Below are 17,442 nucleotides of genomic sequence, written 5' to 3' on the forward strand. Positions count from 1 at the left end.
ACAAAAAAATCAATTTAAGAAAAATTAATTATCATATTACAACAGTGTCGCATTGTATTTGAATATCAACTCAAGCAAAGATGACAAATTATTGCCAAATTTTTATTATTTGTTTATTTTTTTCAAAGTTTTCCCATCAATAATCCCTTCCCTGAAGTCATTCAAAGTTCTAGTCATTTAAAGTCTTAACCTTTACATTTAATCTAAATCCCAATTAAGGGAGCAATGAGATCCCTGTAAGCCCTTCTGTTTCACCTCCTCATTTCTTCATCTCTATTCACTTGAATGATGACTTCTTACTGAGATTGTTTTTGCAGCCTGGAGCTACTATTGAATTAAACATTGAGCTTCTTCAAGTGAACCCTACTCAAAACAAGTGAAAGTGATCTCTGTCTATGCCGTGAGTTTAGTTCTTTGCATTTTTCTTTCTTTCTTCAATCTTGTAAAAAGCAAATTTAATTGAAATATGGAGAGAATTTTACCATAAATATATAGGGTGCCTGGCATAATAGTCTTCTCGACATAGACGACACCCTAACCCTATTTGTACCATAGAGAGCAAATTTAATTGAACTATGGAGATTGGAGAGGATTTTACTGTAAACATATCATACTAAGAGTGGATTTGGTGCAAGTTTTCATAGCTCCAAGTAATTATTTTAGGGAAATTTGAAGCTTTAATAATACTTTCTAATTATAAAATATGACAACCAAACTAATCCTCTCATCACATCTTAAGCCCTCTCTCTCTATCCCTCTCACTTCTCACTCTCTCTCTCTCTCCTCTATCCCTCCTCCCTCTCTTCAATTTCCCTCACTAAAACAAAAATACCCAAACCATAAATTTTTAATATTTTAACTTGAATTTAGATCTCAAAACGATAGTTAACGATGTTAAAATAGTGGTCTCATAAAAATTTCATTTTAGAACAGCTTTGACTATATCAAATTTCTATGGGACTATCACAAACCATCATTTTTGTTCTAAATTTAACTTTTCAAAAAAAAAAAAAAAATCGTGATTAAAACGAAAAAACCCTGTAAAAAAGTGTTCAAAATCTAGGGTTTAAGTTTTAAATTTGATTTTGAATCGTAAAAAAATAAAATAAAAAAATAAGCCTCAAATTCCCTTGTGTTATTATTTGCTGCTAAAACTCAACTCCATCATGTTCATCGAAATATAATAATTAGATTATAGATTGTTTTCTTCAAAATGGTACGAAGGATCCTACAGCAGAGTAGTATTCTTCTCTTTCTAAAATCCTAAAGAGCACAGAAAGAACCAATTGGAATTAGTTTTTACTCTTCGACAACCTATCTGATATATTTGAGGATTCACAAGTTAACATGTAATCATTCTTGCACTTTTCCTTCGATTACAAGGGAGAGTTCTCTCTATGTCGAATTCTTATATCTCGTCGATAAAGTCCAGAAGATCATCAACCTCCTGCCTCAAGACACTGATTTTCTGCTGATGTAGAGCAACACGGTTCTCGATTTCCTTTCCTCCATACTTTTTCTCATAGCAGTCCACAACTGTTGAGTGCTTTGCCAACAATCTCTCTTGTAGATCTTTCTCCTTGACAATCAGGTCCTCCACCTATTTAAACCAAATTTTAAAACCACAATTAGAAAGGCAGGTTCTAGCAGCAGAGCGTATCATAGCACGATACACTGAGAAATAATTCATATTGAACAATGAGAACGAAATTCTGACAATCAGGTCCTTCATCTAAAGTCTTGTTCCAAGTGAAACTTGACACGAAATGAATGGAAGACATAAAGTAAGCAAACCTTGGGCAATATCTGAGCAGCTTGCTGTGACGATTGCAGGGGTGCCAACAATGGCTTCAGCTCTTTCGTAAGCTCTTTCAACGAACCATCAACAGCTTTTCGGGCTGCTTTGCAGGCTTGAACATCCCCTGTCCTCGAAAGATCGTGTAATGATGCTTCCAGTTTATCATGTAGTGTTATGCAACGACTGATAATATTTTGGACCTGCTGAACTGCAGCTCGCACCTAAAACAATGCACCCACGTAATTGGCACTCTTCCAATAATGATCATAAACTATTAAGTAGATACTGAATGGAACGACCACTCACCTCATCCCACTGAAGTTTGGCAAGATAAGAAGGAGATGACTTCGAGATTGACATGTCTGCATGCATATACACAATACCAGTAAGAAATAGGATGAGAAAACCAGAAATCAACATAAATGGTTCCCTAAACATGGCGAGGCTGTTGAACTTGTAATAGACCTGCAAAAACAAATTGCAACATAATGTAAAAGTCACACAAACTTATCTATGTTCTCTTGTATAGTTAAAGTTGAAGACGCACCTCTCTCAATCCCAACCCCAAAAAAGGAAAATAAAAACAATTATATTCATATCAGAATATCAGTTATAGTGGATGAGCCACATGCGACTATAAATAAATTTCTTTACTAGTTAGAAACACCTTACACAGACAATTTCGCTTATTTGAGAAAGTTTTAGGAAAATCTGATTCATGTGCCATCATCACTATAGCAGAGCCCTGCTACTAAATACGCACAACAGTATTATTACCTGGAAATACTGATTATGCTCAGGCACAACATTAGTTTTTTCCAGTACAACCACAGGTCTACCAGCAACATCCAAGTGGGAGATTTTTGTCTGCGGAATAATAAACATAACAATAACAGCGTCATTCACTTAATAGAAAATAAACACAGCCAAATTATAATATCAACATTCAGCAAGTTATGGGAGAAAAATATAAAATGACAACCATAGTCTGGTAATACCTCATTTGATTGTTTAACAGGAAACGGTGTAGACACAGAGATATCCCCAGCGCCCTCAGGTAAAACAACCTGTAGTTCCAGTCACAAACATAGATACCTATTATTATGCTAATCAAATTATTTACATAATACACCATAGTAACAGATTCAAAGATAAATGCGTTTTACATTCTATTCACTTTTCTGATATAACACCTTCTTATGTTATTTGAGAGCACAGAGTTAAAAACCTAACATCAAACTGTCTTCATTTCACTAACCTTCACAATGAGAGTATCAACGACAAGATCGCTAATAGGAGAACCGAAAGTGAAGTTAAGAAAACGTTTTCCCTGTGACTCAAATAAGAAGTCATGAAGCGGCAAGCCATATCCGATGGTAAAAGCAGTTTTCCAACCACCAAACAATGGATACCTAGGCTCAATTTCTAGTTCCGTCTGAATTATGGAAAAGAATTGAGTAAGATTTAAAAAAAAAACAAAAAAAAAGGAACTCCATAAAATCAATTCATATTTAGTTAAAGAATCTACCTTTTTGGAATCACCCCATAAATGAGAAGTTGAAATGTTGCCAATCTCATCTCTATAATAAGCAGAGCGAGCTCTTGGAGGCAATTTTGCAACAAGATGCCTAAATGCAGATGCACCTCTCACATGAGGTCTAGATTGGTAATCAAGCCTGCAACAAAAATGAGGAGATGCTAGATTAAATCCCAACACCAGCAATGCGATAACTACAAGAAAACATATTACCAAACCTGGAAAATTCCCCCTTGAGTTGGGCACCTCCATGGTGAAGATTGTAATGCTCAGTCACCTGAACATTACCCCAGTGTGAAATCTCTAGCTCTCGCACCAACTCATGAGCAACAGCAAAGGGTTGCTTGTTCTCATAATGAACAACAATAGGCGAGTACGAGAAGGGAGGAAGATTCTCATAGGGGCCATACTTGATCTCTGAGCCATGAATCTTGGTATTATCTAATTTTGTATACGATTCAATCCTAGCATCAGGTAATTTAATACTGAGTGATTGAACTTTGATAGCATAAGGAGAGAGAAAATAAGAGCTATCTTGAAAGACTAGGAGCTGTAATTCAGCCTGAGAAATTTTCTCAGGAAATGGCTGCAAGGCATGAGAGTAGACAGCCAATACATCAAGAGTAAAGCTTTCCCCTTTAGCCAGTCCCTTTTGTAGAGTCACCGAATAAAATGTCAAGGAAGAAGGCATGTCTTTAGGGTGGGCAACTTGGACAGGTAAACTATTAGTGAAATCTTTTGCTTTTCCCTTCCCACCAGTAGGGTTGGCACCCAAATAAGCCAAATGTTTAGCCTGTTTATTACGGAAAGCCAACAGAACCTCCGAAACCAAATTGGTTCCTCCATTCTCCACCTGCCAAGTTCAGATTTTATTATTTTTTTTTACAGGTAAGCACTTCAATCATATTCAAAATCCCATCTCAGATTTAGGGTCAGCATCCATTTTAACTAACACTCATTCCGAACAAAGTTTAACATTACAAAATCTCACAAAACCCATTCAGAATTGTTAACAAGGTAAGTAAAAGAGTATTAAATGGGGTACCTTGAGTGTGGAAATTACACGAACAATTTGCGATCTCAAATCAACCTGCGACCCAACAAAATTGAAATGAAGAAATTAAACAAACATTAAAAGTGCATATCGATAGATCTAAAACAAAACCGTTAATAGGGAGTGGTAAGAGACTTACGCGTCGGTCAACCTTGGACAGAACGAGATCGGAGAGTACAGTCCCACAAAGAAAGGAGACTGAAATGATGAACATAAGCACTAACAGATCCAACCTCAAACCCATGCCCTGCCTATGAATCCTCATCGCTCAATTCTCAGTGAGCCACGTTCAAAGTTCAACACACCAATGAATCTTTATGAATACTTCACTCCACAGACTTCGGAAGCCAGCCGAGCGTCTAATTGATTCGTGATTGAAAACTGTAATTTTGAATATCATGATTCTGAGAACTGAAAATATGTTCCATTATCTGTAAACTGTTAAAATTTAAAAAAAAAAAATTGAATATATGACTGGTAGAATATCGTATCAAAATATGTGGTTAAGTTGAATCTCAAAACTATTCTATAATATTTTTAAACAAATATTGAATAATATTTAATTTTAATTTATAAAAATAACTAAATTCAAAATAAATTATAAAATTAGTACATCTATTAAATTCTTAATAATAGTAAATATAGTATAAGTTTTTATCTATTTTAATTAAAATTTCTTAAAATATTATAATATATAGTGTGCAATTTTATTTTCAAACATTTAATTTAGTGAGTAAAACACTTGATGTGTCTTGTACACAATATTGGTGGATAAATATCTATATAAATATATTACACAGACATATTAAGTAAACTCCATTAAAAAAATAGTTTGTTCATTAATACATGGTTATTGATAATTACAATGCTCCAGAGTTAAATATGTGTAAACCTAATTATAAACTCTAAATTGGTGGCCATAGATTGTCTAAGTTGCAAATGAAAACCATTGAAGTTTCAAATGCAAATGCAAGAACTTAAGTTAAGCTGAGAACTAGTCTATGCATATATCATCATTTTCAAGCTTAGTCAATTCATCAACATTTAAAAGAAGACTTGTTTGGAATAGCATAAATGCATCTTTGCACGTTCTTGACCACCACACAACCACTATGATATGCAGTATCCACTTTGAGCTATATTGAAGCAAATAATGCAATTTTTGTTTTCTTTCTCAGCATTTGTTCGAAGAGGTCACAGTTAGCAAATTCTCAACTATATGGGGCATTATAACAACTCAAAATATTAATGCATTACATCCAATATGAGAATGAGAATTACTTATGTTGCAAAATAAAAACCGGAGAAGAAGAAAACACTTTCTAATTAGGTTTTGGAAGATTACAATATGATTCTTATATACAAAAAGAGAGCAGATAAAGCTCAACAAGAAAATGACAGCAATAAGGTCCTAACAAAACATGAGGTAGTGCCACCACTACTAACAACCTGTAGCCATGCAGTACAAGGGAAAGCAAATTACAAAATAGGGAAATAAAATAACAAAATAGGGAAATAAAATAAGATAGCAGTCATATAATTAATAAAACTTAAAAATAAAGAAGAAATCAATCATTTACCTCATAAGATGTATCTAGAAGCTAGAATTTTTCTTGACTTCTTGCAACTAAATATAGGATAACCACTTTTGAAAAAAAAATGCAGTATAATCATAGTCATAAAAAGACAATTTCAGCTGAAAAATAGCCTAATGAAAGCTATATAATGTCACATGTACCTGAATTTGGTATAATCAAAGCTATATAATGGCAATAATACCTTAACATAACAAAACCACCGCTATAAATGGGCACCAGTAACTGATATAAATTGTATAAATAATCAATATTATCTACTTGAGTGAGAACGATTGTAGCCGATGGCTAATAGAATTAAATAACTAAAAATAACACTAAAGCAACAATAGAAATGGAACACCCTTCCATGTTCCATACCCAAAAGAGATGTCATTATGGTAAGAAGGGTGCAAAGGGAGATGAGATAGAATTTCTATTACATCCAATAACAGAGAGTATCAAGTAGGCAACAGCTATGCGTGAAAAGTACGAAAATTAAAACTTATTAAAACAAAAATAAAATAGAACAAGAATGTTCCCAAATATCATACCCAACATAGTTCGAGAAAAGAGAAACATGTTTTACAAATCAGATTCAAAGAAACAATAATCTTGGCACCAAAAAATCTTTGAAACTATCTAGAACACTGAGATTAAATTCCTAAAGTGCCATTTTACAATATATAATTTCCTAGCTATAACGCATTAATAGACCAAAGCCAGCAAGCCTGATGTGTATATATATATACACACAATTATACCAGATGCAAAAAGTGAAGAAAAATAAAAATATGAAGAGAGTCTTATTATTCTCTTCCACAATTGATGACAGAGGAATAATATAATCACGTGTAAATAGGCTTGAGAGTGCAATATGCATTTAGATAATACTTTGAAGATCTTCACTTAAGATCTTGAGCCACCTAATTTCCTCTTTTTTTTAATACAAACAATTAATCTGAAATGGAATTTGTAGTATAAGTGATGCACTTGAGCTAATCTCCTAATTAATTAAGTGATGCTCTTGCAACATACTATTGCAAGGAGATAGACAAAATCAAAACAAGTCCAAGTACAATCATCCACATCAACATCCGTAGCCAACTCACCACATAGATGATCAACATCCCCTTCCATTAAACCCAGAAGCCAACCACCCAAACAAGTAAAAGTCAAAGCATATTTTACGTATAGAATAAATAGTGATACCTCATATGTGGGTGTGGCTAATGACAAAGAAGATGATTTGATTAGACGTGCAGGTGGGGCAACAAGTCAACGTGCAGTTAGTCAACCGTTCACCGTCGATGAGGAGGAAGCTCAGTCCAAATGTGGAGAGGAGGAGAGCGGAGAGGGAACGAGAGAAAGGATTTGATTTTACGTTGTGTTTGGTAGGGGGGATTTAGTGAGGGAGGGAGAGAAGAGAATAGAGACTACTAATCCATTTGTTTTGTAGCATATGTGAGAGGATGGAGAAGAGACTTGGAGGGATGGAAATCCCTCTGGACCCACCATATCTCATCCTTCATTCATTGAAGGGATTGGAGAAGAGAGAAAAAAAAGTGGGCAAGTGGATAAATTATCCTCCAAAATGTTATTCTCTCTCATCTATGCATATATATATATTTAATAATATTATAAGGGCAAGAAAGTAATTTTATAAGTAAATTACTTTTCATCCTTTCAATTCTTCTTCTACCAAACAAAAGGATTGAAAGTTGTGATATCTCATTCCTAACTTACCAAACAACATAAAGGAGTATCACTCTCCCTTCCATTCCACTAGTCTCTCCATCCCTCCTCTTCTCCATCTTCCTGACAAACATAGCCTTAGAGTTTTGGAAAGTAATTTCCCAAACTGCAGAAAATGTGATTTGTGCGTTTTCTTTTTACAATGTAAAATCTGGATATAGATCATGATATAATTTTCAAAAACACCCAACCAATCAGCTATTATCATGGGTCTCACAGATTTTAAATTTTCAAAAACATAAAATTGGATCTGGGTAGGATACCAATCAGCCCCCGAGGTTTTTGTTTTGTTTTTCTTTCTCTAATCCCTCCCCATAGTTTAAACGTCGTTCCACACAATAGTTATAAAAACGACATGTTGTTTAATATTGATGCCAGCTCCAAAAAATGACATCTAGTTTCTCACTCGTTGATGAAAATATGAAATGGTGCCTTGTATATTTCGATCGGGTTGGGCAAGATTACACCGACCATCCAACTAGAGGTGTTCATAAAACTGCCCACACCGCACAAATCGTCCACATCGCACTGCAATTTATGGTTTAGAATCCTTCGTGGTGCGGTTGCGATTTGTATTTTTGCCAAACCACGTGGTGCAGTGCGGTTTTAAATTTTATAAATGCGGTTCAAACCACACCGCACTGCATCATTATATATATTAACTTTTTTTATATTTTTTTTCTTTATAACACATTTAAATTTAATGCATAAATATTTATATAATAAAATATACACAATATTTAGAAAAAATATATAATGTTTTATAGGATGTTAACACATATTCTACTCCAATCTACAGATATTCCTCATTAACTAAAATCTTTACTTCTATATTACGGTGTTATTTGGTAACACTTAATTTTTTTTTTTTTTTAATTAATTAAAAATTTGATAATGAAACATAAAAAAGTGTTTGGTAACTCTATTTTTATTTATTATTTTTAAAAAAAATTAATTAAATTTTGAAAATAAATTTTTTTCACTTTCAATTTTTTTTTAAATCATTTTCAACTTTTCATTTCTTTTTTTTTTTCATTCTCTTCTTCAAATCAACACTTCATTTTATATTTTTAAACAAAAAAATAAATAAATTATCAAACGCATTTATTATTTTTTATTTTTAAAAACAAAAAACAAAAATTATTACCAAATATATTTTTATTTTTTAAAAATAAAGAAACAAAAATAAAAATAATATTTATATTTTTGTATTTAAAAAATTCAAAAACAAAAATTTTACCAAGCACAACCTACATTTTTTCTTTGTTATTAGTTTGTTATATTTTTATTGTTTGCTAAAAGCTTATTAGTTTATTGTATATTTAATTATTTTGTTAAACACTCTATGGTTATGAGATTTATTATGAATATTTATTAATTATAATGTTTAATTATTAAATTATTTGGTCAAAGGTATAAACCGTCCACTCCGTACCGCACCACACTCTATTTTTGCAGTTTGAGATTTATGCGGTGCGGGTTGTGGTTTGAAAAATGACTCAAACTGCATATGCGGTGTAGTCTAAAAAATTAAAGAAAAACTGCACCATCCGTACCACGAACACCCCTACTAGAGTTGTATGTGCTCCTATATAATTAGTGTAAAATTAGTAGAAAACTAATAATAATAATGATAAAACAGAAAATTAGTATGAATAATAATTAAAATAAGAAAAAGAAAGTAAAACTCATTCTTTACTTGAATATCAGTGAAAGTCTTTGCACTTGAATCCTCCCATTATTTGAATGGTCTGGAGTATAACTGTTCATGTAGAATAAGAGTAATATATCGAATGGAAGTTCTGACATTCTTATTTACACAAGAATTTTCAATATGTGGAAAACTACATATTGGAAATTTTCAAGAATATGGTATTGCAAACAAGTGAAATGAGATCTTCTTCTTCTTCTTCTTCAAGTGTTTCTACTTCTGTCTGTCTTGATTGCTGCTTGCTTATTTGTCTTCTGCCTCGTCTATTTATGTCTCTTCTAAATAAGACAACTTCTCAAATATATTTATATATATATTCATATATTATATGCATGCTTAAGTTGTAAGTTTTAACTATATAAATAGAATATCTGCATAATTTTATATTTTGAACACTACTTTACATATAAATACAAAAAAGCTCTTTAACTCTATTTGAAGACCGAATATGAATATGGTCTAGCCAATGATAAATAAAATATATGCAGATTTGTGCTAGTCATCTAAACAATGATTGACCTTGCAATTTGATTTGACTAAAATATGTATTTCTTATTATCATTTGGTGGGAAAAGCACTAACCTAACATGACTAAAAAAAATATGTGATCTTGATTATTATTAATTTTATATATTAAATATTTGTTGCTTACACTTGGATATCCTTAGGCAAATAAAGAATAAAGTTGGTGAGATCATATTAGAGTTTGAGTACCAAAAAAGAGAGCATAAAATTGTACCAATCGTCATTGACTTAAGTCAGCCAAAATCCAATGAAATCATTACAAGTAAGCAAATGCAAGTAAGCTTATGCTGGTCTCACCACAGAGAATCAAACCTCCAGTTTAAGAACTCAACTGGAAAAGAACCACCGACAAGGAGTCAATTTGCAAATTACAGCTAAACTACAATTCAAAGCCTTTTAGACATTACGTTTTACAGTTGGGACATCATGTTCTTCAAACCAACGAGAAGTTTCAGCTCACAAACACACTTCATGTTAAATGACTAGCATACCCTTCTCACCCTTATCCTCTATCTACTTGCTTCCTAAGTCCGACAGGAAGTTGCACCAGCAAGTCATTCAACTTCAGTAAGATTACTAGTTTTTACTTTGTGTCTACGGTTGTTATAGATTATTTCAGTTGGTGGGTATTTTTGGCAATGCTTAAATTTGAAGCTTTTTCTTGAGATGGGTTATGTATGATCTTTGATTTAATCAAGTTTGGATGTGTAAGTCTTTGGAGTTTTGCTTTTGAAGTTCGTTATATGAGTGAATGAGACTTTTCTGGGTTTGCCTCAGTTTTAAGATTATTGTAGGATTATTCAATAAAAACTTGTTGTTCTAGATGTATATGTGGAAGTAATGGAGGTAGTGAGGAGTCTCAATGTGGAGAAGTTATATGAAAATTTAAGGCTTTTCTACACGAGGGTTTTGAGTCTTGGTGATGGAATTATAAAGAGATATTGTCAAATTTGGGCTTTTCAGTCTATTAATGTTGTTATTGGAATTGGGTCATTGTTGTCTTTCCTTTTTGCCATAACATGTGCATATTTGTATATGTTTCCAAGTGTTCAACCTGTAATTCCTAGTTATGAGATTCCTAAGCCAAGTACTTCAATTGCGAAATGCAATGTTTTTGAAGGGAAATGGATCCAAGATGAAAGTTACCCTTTGTACAATGCCTCACAGTGTCCATTTGCAGAAAGGGGATTTAGTTGCTTGGTGAATGGAAGGAGGGATAGTGGTTATGAAAAATGGAGGTGGAAGCCAAAAAGCTGTGATATTCCGAGGTTTAATGCACGAGAAATTCTCAAAAAGCTTAGTGGGAAACGAGTGGTTTTCGTAGGTGATTCATTGAGTAGAACCCAGTGGGAGTCTTTGATATGTATGCTGATGACTGGTGTGGATGATAAGAGGAGTGTTTATGAAGTGAATGGGAAGAAAATCACCAAGCAGATTAGATTTTTGGGTGTATGGTTTTCCACATATAATCTTAGAATTGACTTTTATCGGTCAGTTTTCCTAGTGCAGCCTAGTTCTGCACCAAGGCGATCGCCAAAGAGGGTTAAATCAACTCTCAGACTTGATCTGTTGGATGATATTAGCAGAGAATGGATTGATTCTGATGTGTTGATATTCAATTCTGGGCACTGGTGGAGTCCAACAAAGCTTTTTGAAATGTAAGTTATCCAACTTTCTAAGCCTTTCCTTTTCATGAAGTTTACAGTTCGACTCTGTATATGTATGGTAGTAATGGTACATCGTCCATTGATTTTTATTTTTGTATGATTAACTCCTCCTCACTTATCCTAAATTTGTAGTGCTTTTCATTCAAATCATGCATTGTTTTGAATTATCTATTTTTAAATACTATGCTATACTCTTAAAGCCACTTCCAATCTTCTGCTGTTTTGATTTTACTAGGATAACTTAAAATTTTCTTAAACTTGATGACTTGCTAAGAAAGTATGGATTTGCAAACAATTAATAAAAAGGATCCAAGCTTTAGTAATTAATAGAAGGCAGAGATCTGAATGGTCAAAAGCGAATGCGATAGCTACAATTTTTAATACATTACCATTGTGATGAGAATGTAGTTATCTGACACACAAGTACACTGATGAATCTCTAGCTTTCTCTTTCTCTCACTTGTCAACAAGCATGAACGTGATGATTGTGTGGACATGTGGAAGTTCAGAAACAGAGTTTTTTCCACAACTTTTCTAACTTAGCTTTTCAGACAGGGGCTGCTATTTTCAGGTAGGTAAATCACTAAAGCTTGGAATGCCAATCAATACCGCCTTCAGAAAAGCATTAAACACTTGGGCATCTTGGGTCGAGACTATGGTCAACACAAACAGAACAAGTGTCTTTTTTCGCACTTTTGAATCATCCCACTGGGGGTAGGTTTCACAAACTTTTTGAGCTCAACTTACTCTTTATAGTAGCTTCTGTCCTGCATTTCAGTAAAAATCATTGCTCTTCATCCATTTGTACTGAGATTTATTTTCTTGCTGAATAGTTCATTTGATGTCAAAATAGAAAGATTAACTCTACCATTGTTTTTCCTATTGAGATTATTGGTTGTAAAGTAATGCACATATCTTTTAGTATGGGATGTAGAGATGAAATTTACAGTTACTTCATATCCTTGTAGAAGATTTTTAACTGCAACATATGTTACAGCCACACAAAAAATGTTATATGCATTTGTCAAAAGTGAATAAAATCTTGTGTTTCCTGCATATGTGACAGGGGAAAGAACCGTAACACATGCAAGGTGACCCGGCATCCTTGGTCAAACACCAGAGGGCGCGATCGAAGCTCTATTTCAGACAATATAATCAAAGTTGTGAAGAAAATGAGAGTACCTGTTAAACTTCTTCATGTCACACGGATGGGAGCATTTCGAAGCGACGGGCATGTGGGTAATTGGGGTGATAATCCATCAGTGCCAGATTGTAGCCATTGGTGTCTACCTGGTGTGCCTGATATGTGGAATGAGATTCTCTTGTCAACTCTGCTAGCTGACCATGAATAAATTTCCTCTCCAATGAGCTAAGAAATGGGATGAGTCTTACTTGTAAGATAATTTTCTCATGATCCGCTCCTTGTGGGATTAGTAGTATGAGAAAACATTCTTTTTGAAGTCATTTTTAGAAATAAATCTAAATAAATAAATTGCTGGATAAAAGTTTACATTGCAGACAAGTGTAAACGAGTTCGTCAAGGTGTATATATGTGTACTCTACCCATGTTTTTTACTAAAATTTGCAGCTAAGTTGTACTGAATTCTTGCTTATCATTACCATGTTAATATTTTATGCTGTATAGAAGCAATATACTAAATTAATATTTGAGGAGCTTGATTTCATATGCATATTAGAAGCTTTTCACCTTGTTTGAAGGAAAATATGCTTGTTGGGAAAAATAAAGTCATCTATGAGAAGTGTTTTCCAATGCAAACAACTTTAGAAATCTTAGCATGAGAGTCAAGTCACTTAAAAACTGTCACTACTTCTCAACTCCAAGTCTCCAAGATTGGCCTAAAGCCTTTCTTACAAATAGGGCAGCAAATGCCCTCACTTCTCCACACAACAACTAAAATCTAAACCCTCAGTTTTCTTATTTGTAAAGAGAACACCAAAATGGCATCTCAGAACAACTTCCCTTTTCCAAAATCCCCCCCACCACCGCCCCAGCCTCCCATTCGCCCTCATCCTCTGCCACCGCAGCCACCATCACCAGACAATCATCCAACAGTTATAGTTATTGTGTTCATTTCGGTTGGTGGTGTTTTCTTCCTCGCATTCCTTGCAGCTGCTCTCTTCTGTTTCCTCAAGAAGAGGAAGAATAAAAAAGTCCAAAAAGATGAAATGATCCATTTCGATGAACACAAGAAGGTGACAGAGGCAATTGTGGAATGTCGTCATGGACCAGAGGCTGTGGTATTATCAGTTGAGGATGATGTTCATTTTGAGAAGGAGGTAGTGAAGACTGAAAAGGTTGGTGAAAGTTTGCATGCTAAGTTAGCTCAAGGCGAGGCTTCAACGTCTGCACCACCTTCTTCTCTTTCTAGTGATTCTCATCATGATCAGCTGGGACACAAGGCTTGACTAGATCATACCATAGTGCTCATTTTTCAATCTAGAAAAATTGGATTTGAATAAAAAATAAATGTAAAATCGTGTGAAAAAGTCACGTAAAAACTAAATTCATCTTAATTGTTGCCTATGTTATTCATTTATTTGTAAAAAAACAATTGATAATATTTTAGATTTGATGAATCTAATATTAATATTATTCATATGATAAAAAAAATATTGTACCAAATTTAGTACAACATAAATGGATTTTTTTGTTTGTTTGCCACTATTAATGAATGTTTACTATGCTTACCTGCATTCCATGCGTGAAAGAGTTCGGCAGTACATCTTATAAATAAAAGCATTAATATCTACATGTAAATGAGGAAACACTTACCGTTCTAACGATAAGACAAGGCAATATTACTAATCTTTGTTTTTTCTTCCTAAATCTCATTTCTAGTTGCACTCTTCCCCAAAACAATAATTCTCTATGTTGCGGGATTAGGACCTGCACAACACCAATACAGTGCACAAATAATAGCAACAAAAAAGAACAAGTAATAAACAATTTAAACAAACCCAAATAATCAAAATTAAAACACAAAAGAAAGAACACCAAGAATACTTGGTTCAGATACAACCAGTTTGGTTGATCCTATATCCAAGGATAGGCAGCAATGCCTAAGTCAAATCCACTATATCTGAAACTAGATTATACCCTCCAAACTCTCAAGATTACAATAACACCCATTCAACTTCTCTTGAAACACTCTCTCACTTGAGTATTACAACACAGTTCTTGCTCTTAGTCAAAACTCTCAGAAATTGAATTCACTTAGGTTGATCAGGCCTAAAACTATATATAGGGTCGAGATACAAGAACTAAAGAGACAAATAGAAACTACGTGTAACTAACAACAATTAGTTATTCTGTTACGAATTACTAGTGTCCACGCAGATGCAATTGGAGAAAACGTAGATGCAACTGAAAATAGCAGACTACTGTGAGTTGTCATTTTACTAATCTTTTGATTGGTTGAGGAAAGAAGTCACAATCTTCACAATTCTCCACCTTGACTTCTTATTCCGAAACAGGGTTTAGTGGATTAGACAATGCTGCCTAGCTTTAGCTCTAAGGGATTCCCATCTTGATACCAAGCAAGTTCAAGGCTGAAGTGAACTTGCTCACGGGTATGACCTTAGTCATCATATCAGCTGGATTGATCTCAGTGGATATCTTCACAATCTTGACAAGTTGTTTTGAGACAATATCCTTGAGAAAATGGAGCTTAACATCTATGTGTTTCATTCTTTCATGAAACACAGTATTCTTAGACAAATGTATTGCACTTTGTGAATCACAATGTACAATCACATGATCTTGTCTAAATCCCAGCTCACTCATCATCCCTTTTAACCAAAGAGCTTTTTTAACTACTTCTGTGAGAGCTATGTATTCTGCTTCAGTCGAGGAGAGAGCCACATCATGTTGTAAATTAGACTTCCAGCTTACAACATTCCCTCCAATAGTGAAAACATACCCATATAAAGATCTTCTTTTATCATAATCTCCAGCAAAATCTGAGTCACAATACCCCATAACTTCACATTCATTTTGGTCTGACTTTGTGTACAAAATCTGTAGGTTTGCAGTGCCCTTCATGGACCTTGGTAACCATTTCACATCTTGCCAATGTTCCAAGCTTGGTTTGCTTATAAACCTACTAACCAAACCAATTCCATATGCTAAATCAGGTCTTGTTGATACCATAGCATACATAATGCTACCAACAACATTAGCATAAGGAACTCTCTTCATCTTTTCTTCTTCAAAAGACGCTTCTTCTTCTGTAAGAGACTTGAGCTTGAAGTGGGCTCCAATGGGAGTGTTGATAGATCTGGCTTCCTTTTTATCAAACATTCCCACTACCTTCTTGACATATCCTTCTTGAGACAATCTCAACATGCCCTCATTTCTGTCTCTAGATATCTCTATTCCCAAAATCTTGACAGCTGCCCCCAATTGCTTCATATCAAATTCTTGACTTAGCATCTCCTTGAGCCTTTCCATTTTAGATCTGTGTTTACATGCTATAAGCATGTCATCCACATAAATTAACAAGTAGATGTAGCTTCCATCTTCAAGAACTTTGAAGTAAACACAACTATCAAACTTTGATCTTTGAAATTTCTGTCTTAGCATAAAATCATCAAATCTGAAGTACCATTGTCTTGGTGACTGTTTCAAACCATATAGAGATTTCTTCAGCAAGCACACCTTCTCTTCCATCCCTGGCTGTATGAATCCTTCAGGTTGTTGCATGTGTATTTCTTCATTAAGATTACCATGAAGAAATGTTGTCTTCACATCAAGTTGATCCAATTCTAAATTCTGAATTGCAGTGATAGCCAATATAATTCTTATAGAAGTGTGTTTGACAACAGGAGAAACCACTTCATGATAGTCTATCCCTTCAACTTGAGAAAAAGCCTTTTGCCACCAACCTTGCCTTAAATCGAGGTAGCTTAACTCCTTCAATCCCTGGTTTTCTCTTGTAAGCCCATTTGCACCCTATTACTCTTTTGTTCTTAGGTTTATCCACCAAAATCCATGTCTCATTCTTGGATAAAGACTCCATCTCTTCTTTCACAGCCTTATTCCATTTACTCCATTCAGCATTATTCTTGGCTTCCTTATCGCAAATAAGCTCATGTAGCTATAGTAAATCAGCTACACTAAGGGAAAAAGCAGTAATATCAGCATATGCAAATCTTTCAGGAGGTCTGATTTGTTTCCTTGCTCTATCTCTAGCCAAGAGATAATCTGTAGCTTGAGTATCTCTGTCATCAGCTTCAGTGCCATCTGCATCACTTCCAGATGCATCTCCAAGTTCACTCTCCTGAACTCCACCTTGATTCTGATTCTGTGATGTTTCTCTCAATTCAATTTGCATAGTATCTTTCTGCTCAGCTTGTTTAGAGCTAGCTTGATCACTAAATTTCATGTTAGTTTTATAAAAGCAGTGCTCATTGAATATGACATCACGACTGATAATGCATTTTTTCTCATCTATTAACCAAAGTTTATAACCCTTGACACCACTTGGATAACCAAGAAACACACCCTTCATAGACCTAGGATTCAACTTCCCCTGACTAATATGAGCATAACCTATACAACCAAAAGGTTTCAGGTGATTGTAACTTGGTTTATGACTGGACCAAACATGTTCAGGAACCTTACAATCTAATGTAGATGAAGGTGACCTATTAAAGAGGTAGCAAGCAGTAGCAGCTGCCTCTGCCCAAAATGTTTTTGGCAAACCTGAATCAGCTAGCATGCATCTAACATTATTCATGATTGTTCTGTTCATTCTCTCAGCAAGACCATTTTGCTGAGGGGTGTTCCTAACCGTATGGT

The 17,442-nt window shown here is 34.2% G+C and overlaps 3 protein-coding genes across 5 annotated transcripts; 2 read left to right on the forward strand and 1 right to left on the reverse strand.

Annotated features, from left to right (window-relative positions):
• Positions 1-1,169: 1,169 nt before the first annotated feature.
• Positions 1,170-7,522, reverse strand: LOC133807027 (dolichyl-diphosphooligosaccharide--protein glycosyltransferase subunit 1A-like). 3 transcript variants are annotated; one of them, XM_062245150.1, is made up of 11 exons: positions 7,176-7,522; positions 4,529-4,770; positions 4,381-4,425; positions 3,554-4,188; positions 3,327-3,474; positions 3,057-3,233; positions 2,797-2,865; positions 2,576-2,665; positions 2,105-2,263; positions 1,795-2,019; positions 1,170-1,600 (listed from the first exon to the last, which is right to left on the reverse strand). In XM_062245150.1, exons 2-11 carry the CDS (start codon positions 4,652-4,654, stop codon positions 1,409-1,411), a joined length of 1,866 nt encoding a protein of 621 aa, XP_062101134.1. In that variant the 5' UTR covers positions 4,655-4,770; positions 7,176-7,522; the 3' UTR covers positions 1,170-1,408. The 3 variants fall into 3 exon arrangements, with proteins under 3 accessions (XP_062101134.1, XP_062101133.1, XP_062101132.1); XM_062245149.1 differs by having other exon boundaries at positions 4,529-4,800; XM_062245148.1 differs by having other exon boundaries at positions 4,529-4,827.
• Positions 7,523-10,324: 2,802 nt separating this feature from the next.
• On the forward strand, positions 10,325-13,224 carry LOC133803477 (protein trichome berefringence-like 7). The gene is made up of 3 exons (XM_062241538.1): positions 10,325-11,612; positions 12,177-12,335; positions 12,688-13,224. Exons 1-3 carry the CDS (start codon positions 10,795-10,797, stop codon positions 12,971-12,973), a joined length of 1,263 nt encoding a protein of 420 aa, XP_062097522.1. The 5' UTR covers positions 10,325-10,794; the 3' UTR covers positions 12,974-13,224.
• Positions 13,225-13,580: 356 nt separating this feature from the next.
• Positions 13,581-14,048, forward strand: LOC133805593 (protein TRACHEARY ELEMENT DIFFERENTIATION-RELATED 7A-like). Its single transcript, XM_062243773.1, has one exon. It carries the CDS (start codon positions 13,581-13,583, stop codon positions 14,046-14,048), a length of 468 nt encoding a protein of 155 aa, XP_062099757.1.
• The last annotated feature ends 3,394 nt before the right edge of the window (positions 14,049-17,442 follow it).

This window comes from Humulus lupulus, chromosome X, assembly GCF_963169125.1.
Source record: "Humulus lupulus chromosome X, drHumLupu1.1, whole genome shotgun sequence".
Classification (NCBI taxonomy): domain Eukaryota; kingdom Viridiplantae; phylum Streptophyta; class Magnoliopsida; order Rosales; family Cannabaceae; genus Humulus; species Humulus lupulus.

Excerpts from the sequence above, each read along its gene's own strand:
- LOC133807027 (XM_062245150.1), bottom strand. The coding sequence starts at position 4,654 with ATGAGGATTCATAGGCAGGGCATGGGTTTGAGGTTGGATCTGTTAGTG. Across the intron at positions 2,020-2,104 it reads CCAAACTTCAGTGGGATGAG|GTGCGAGCTGCAGTTCAGCA; the intron begins GTGAGTGGTCGT and ends GCATTGTTTTAG. Across the intron at positions 1,601-1,794 it reads CTGCTCAGATATTGCCCAAG|GTGGAGGACCTGATTGTCAA; the intron begins GTTTGCTTACTT and ends TGGTTTAAATAG.
- LOC133803477 (XM_062241538.1), top strand. The coding sequence starts at position 10,795 with ATGGAGGTAGTGAGGAGTCTCAATGTGGAGAAGTTATATGAAAATTTA. Across the intron at positions 11,613-12,176 it reads CCAACAAAGCTTTTTGAAAT|GGGCTGCTATTTTCAGGTAG; the intron begins GTAAGTTATCCA and ends CTTTTCAGACAG. Across the intron at positions 12,336-12,687 it reads TTTGAATCATCCCACTGGGG|GGGAAAGAACCGTAACACAT; the intron begins GTAGGTTTCACA and ends CATATGTGACAG.
- LOC133805593 (XM_062243773.1), top strand. The coding sequence starts at position 13,581 with ATGGCATCTCAGAACAACTTCCCTTTTCCAAAATCCCCCCCACCACCG.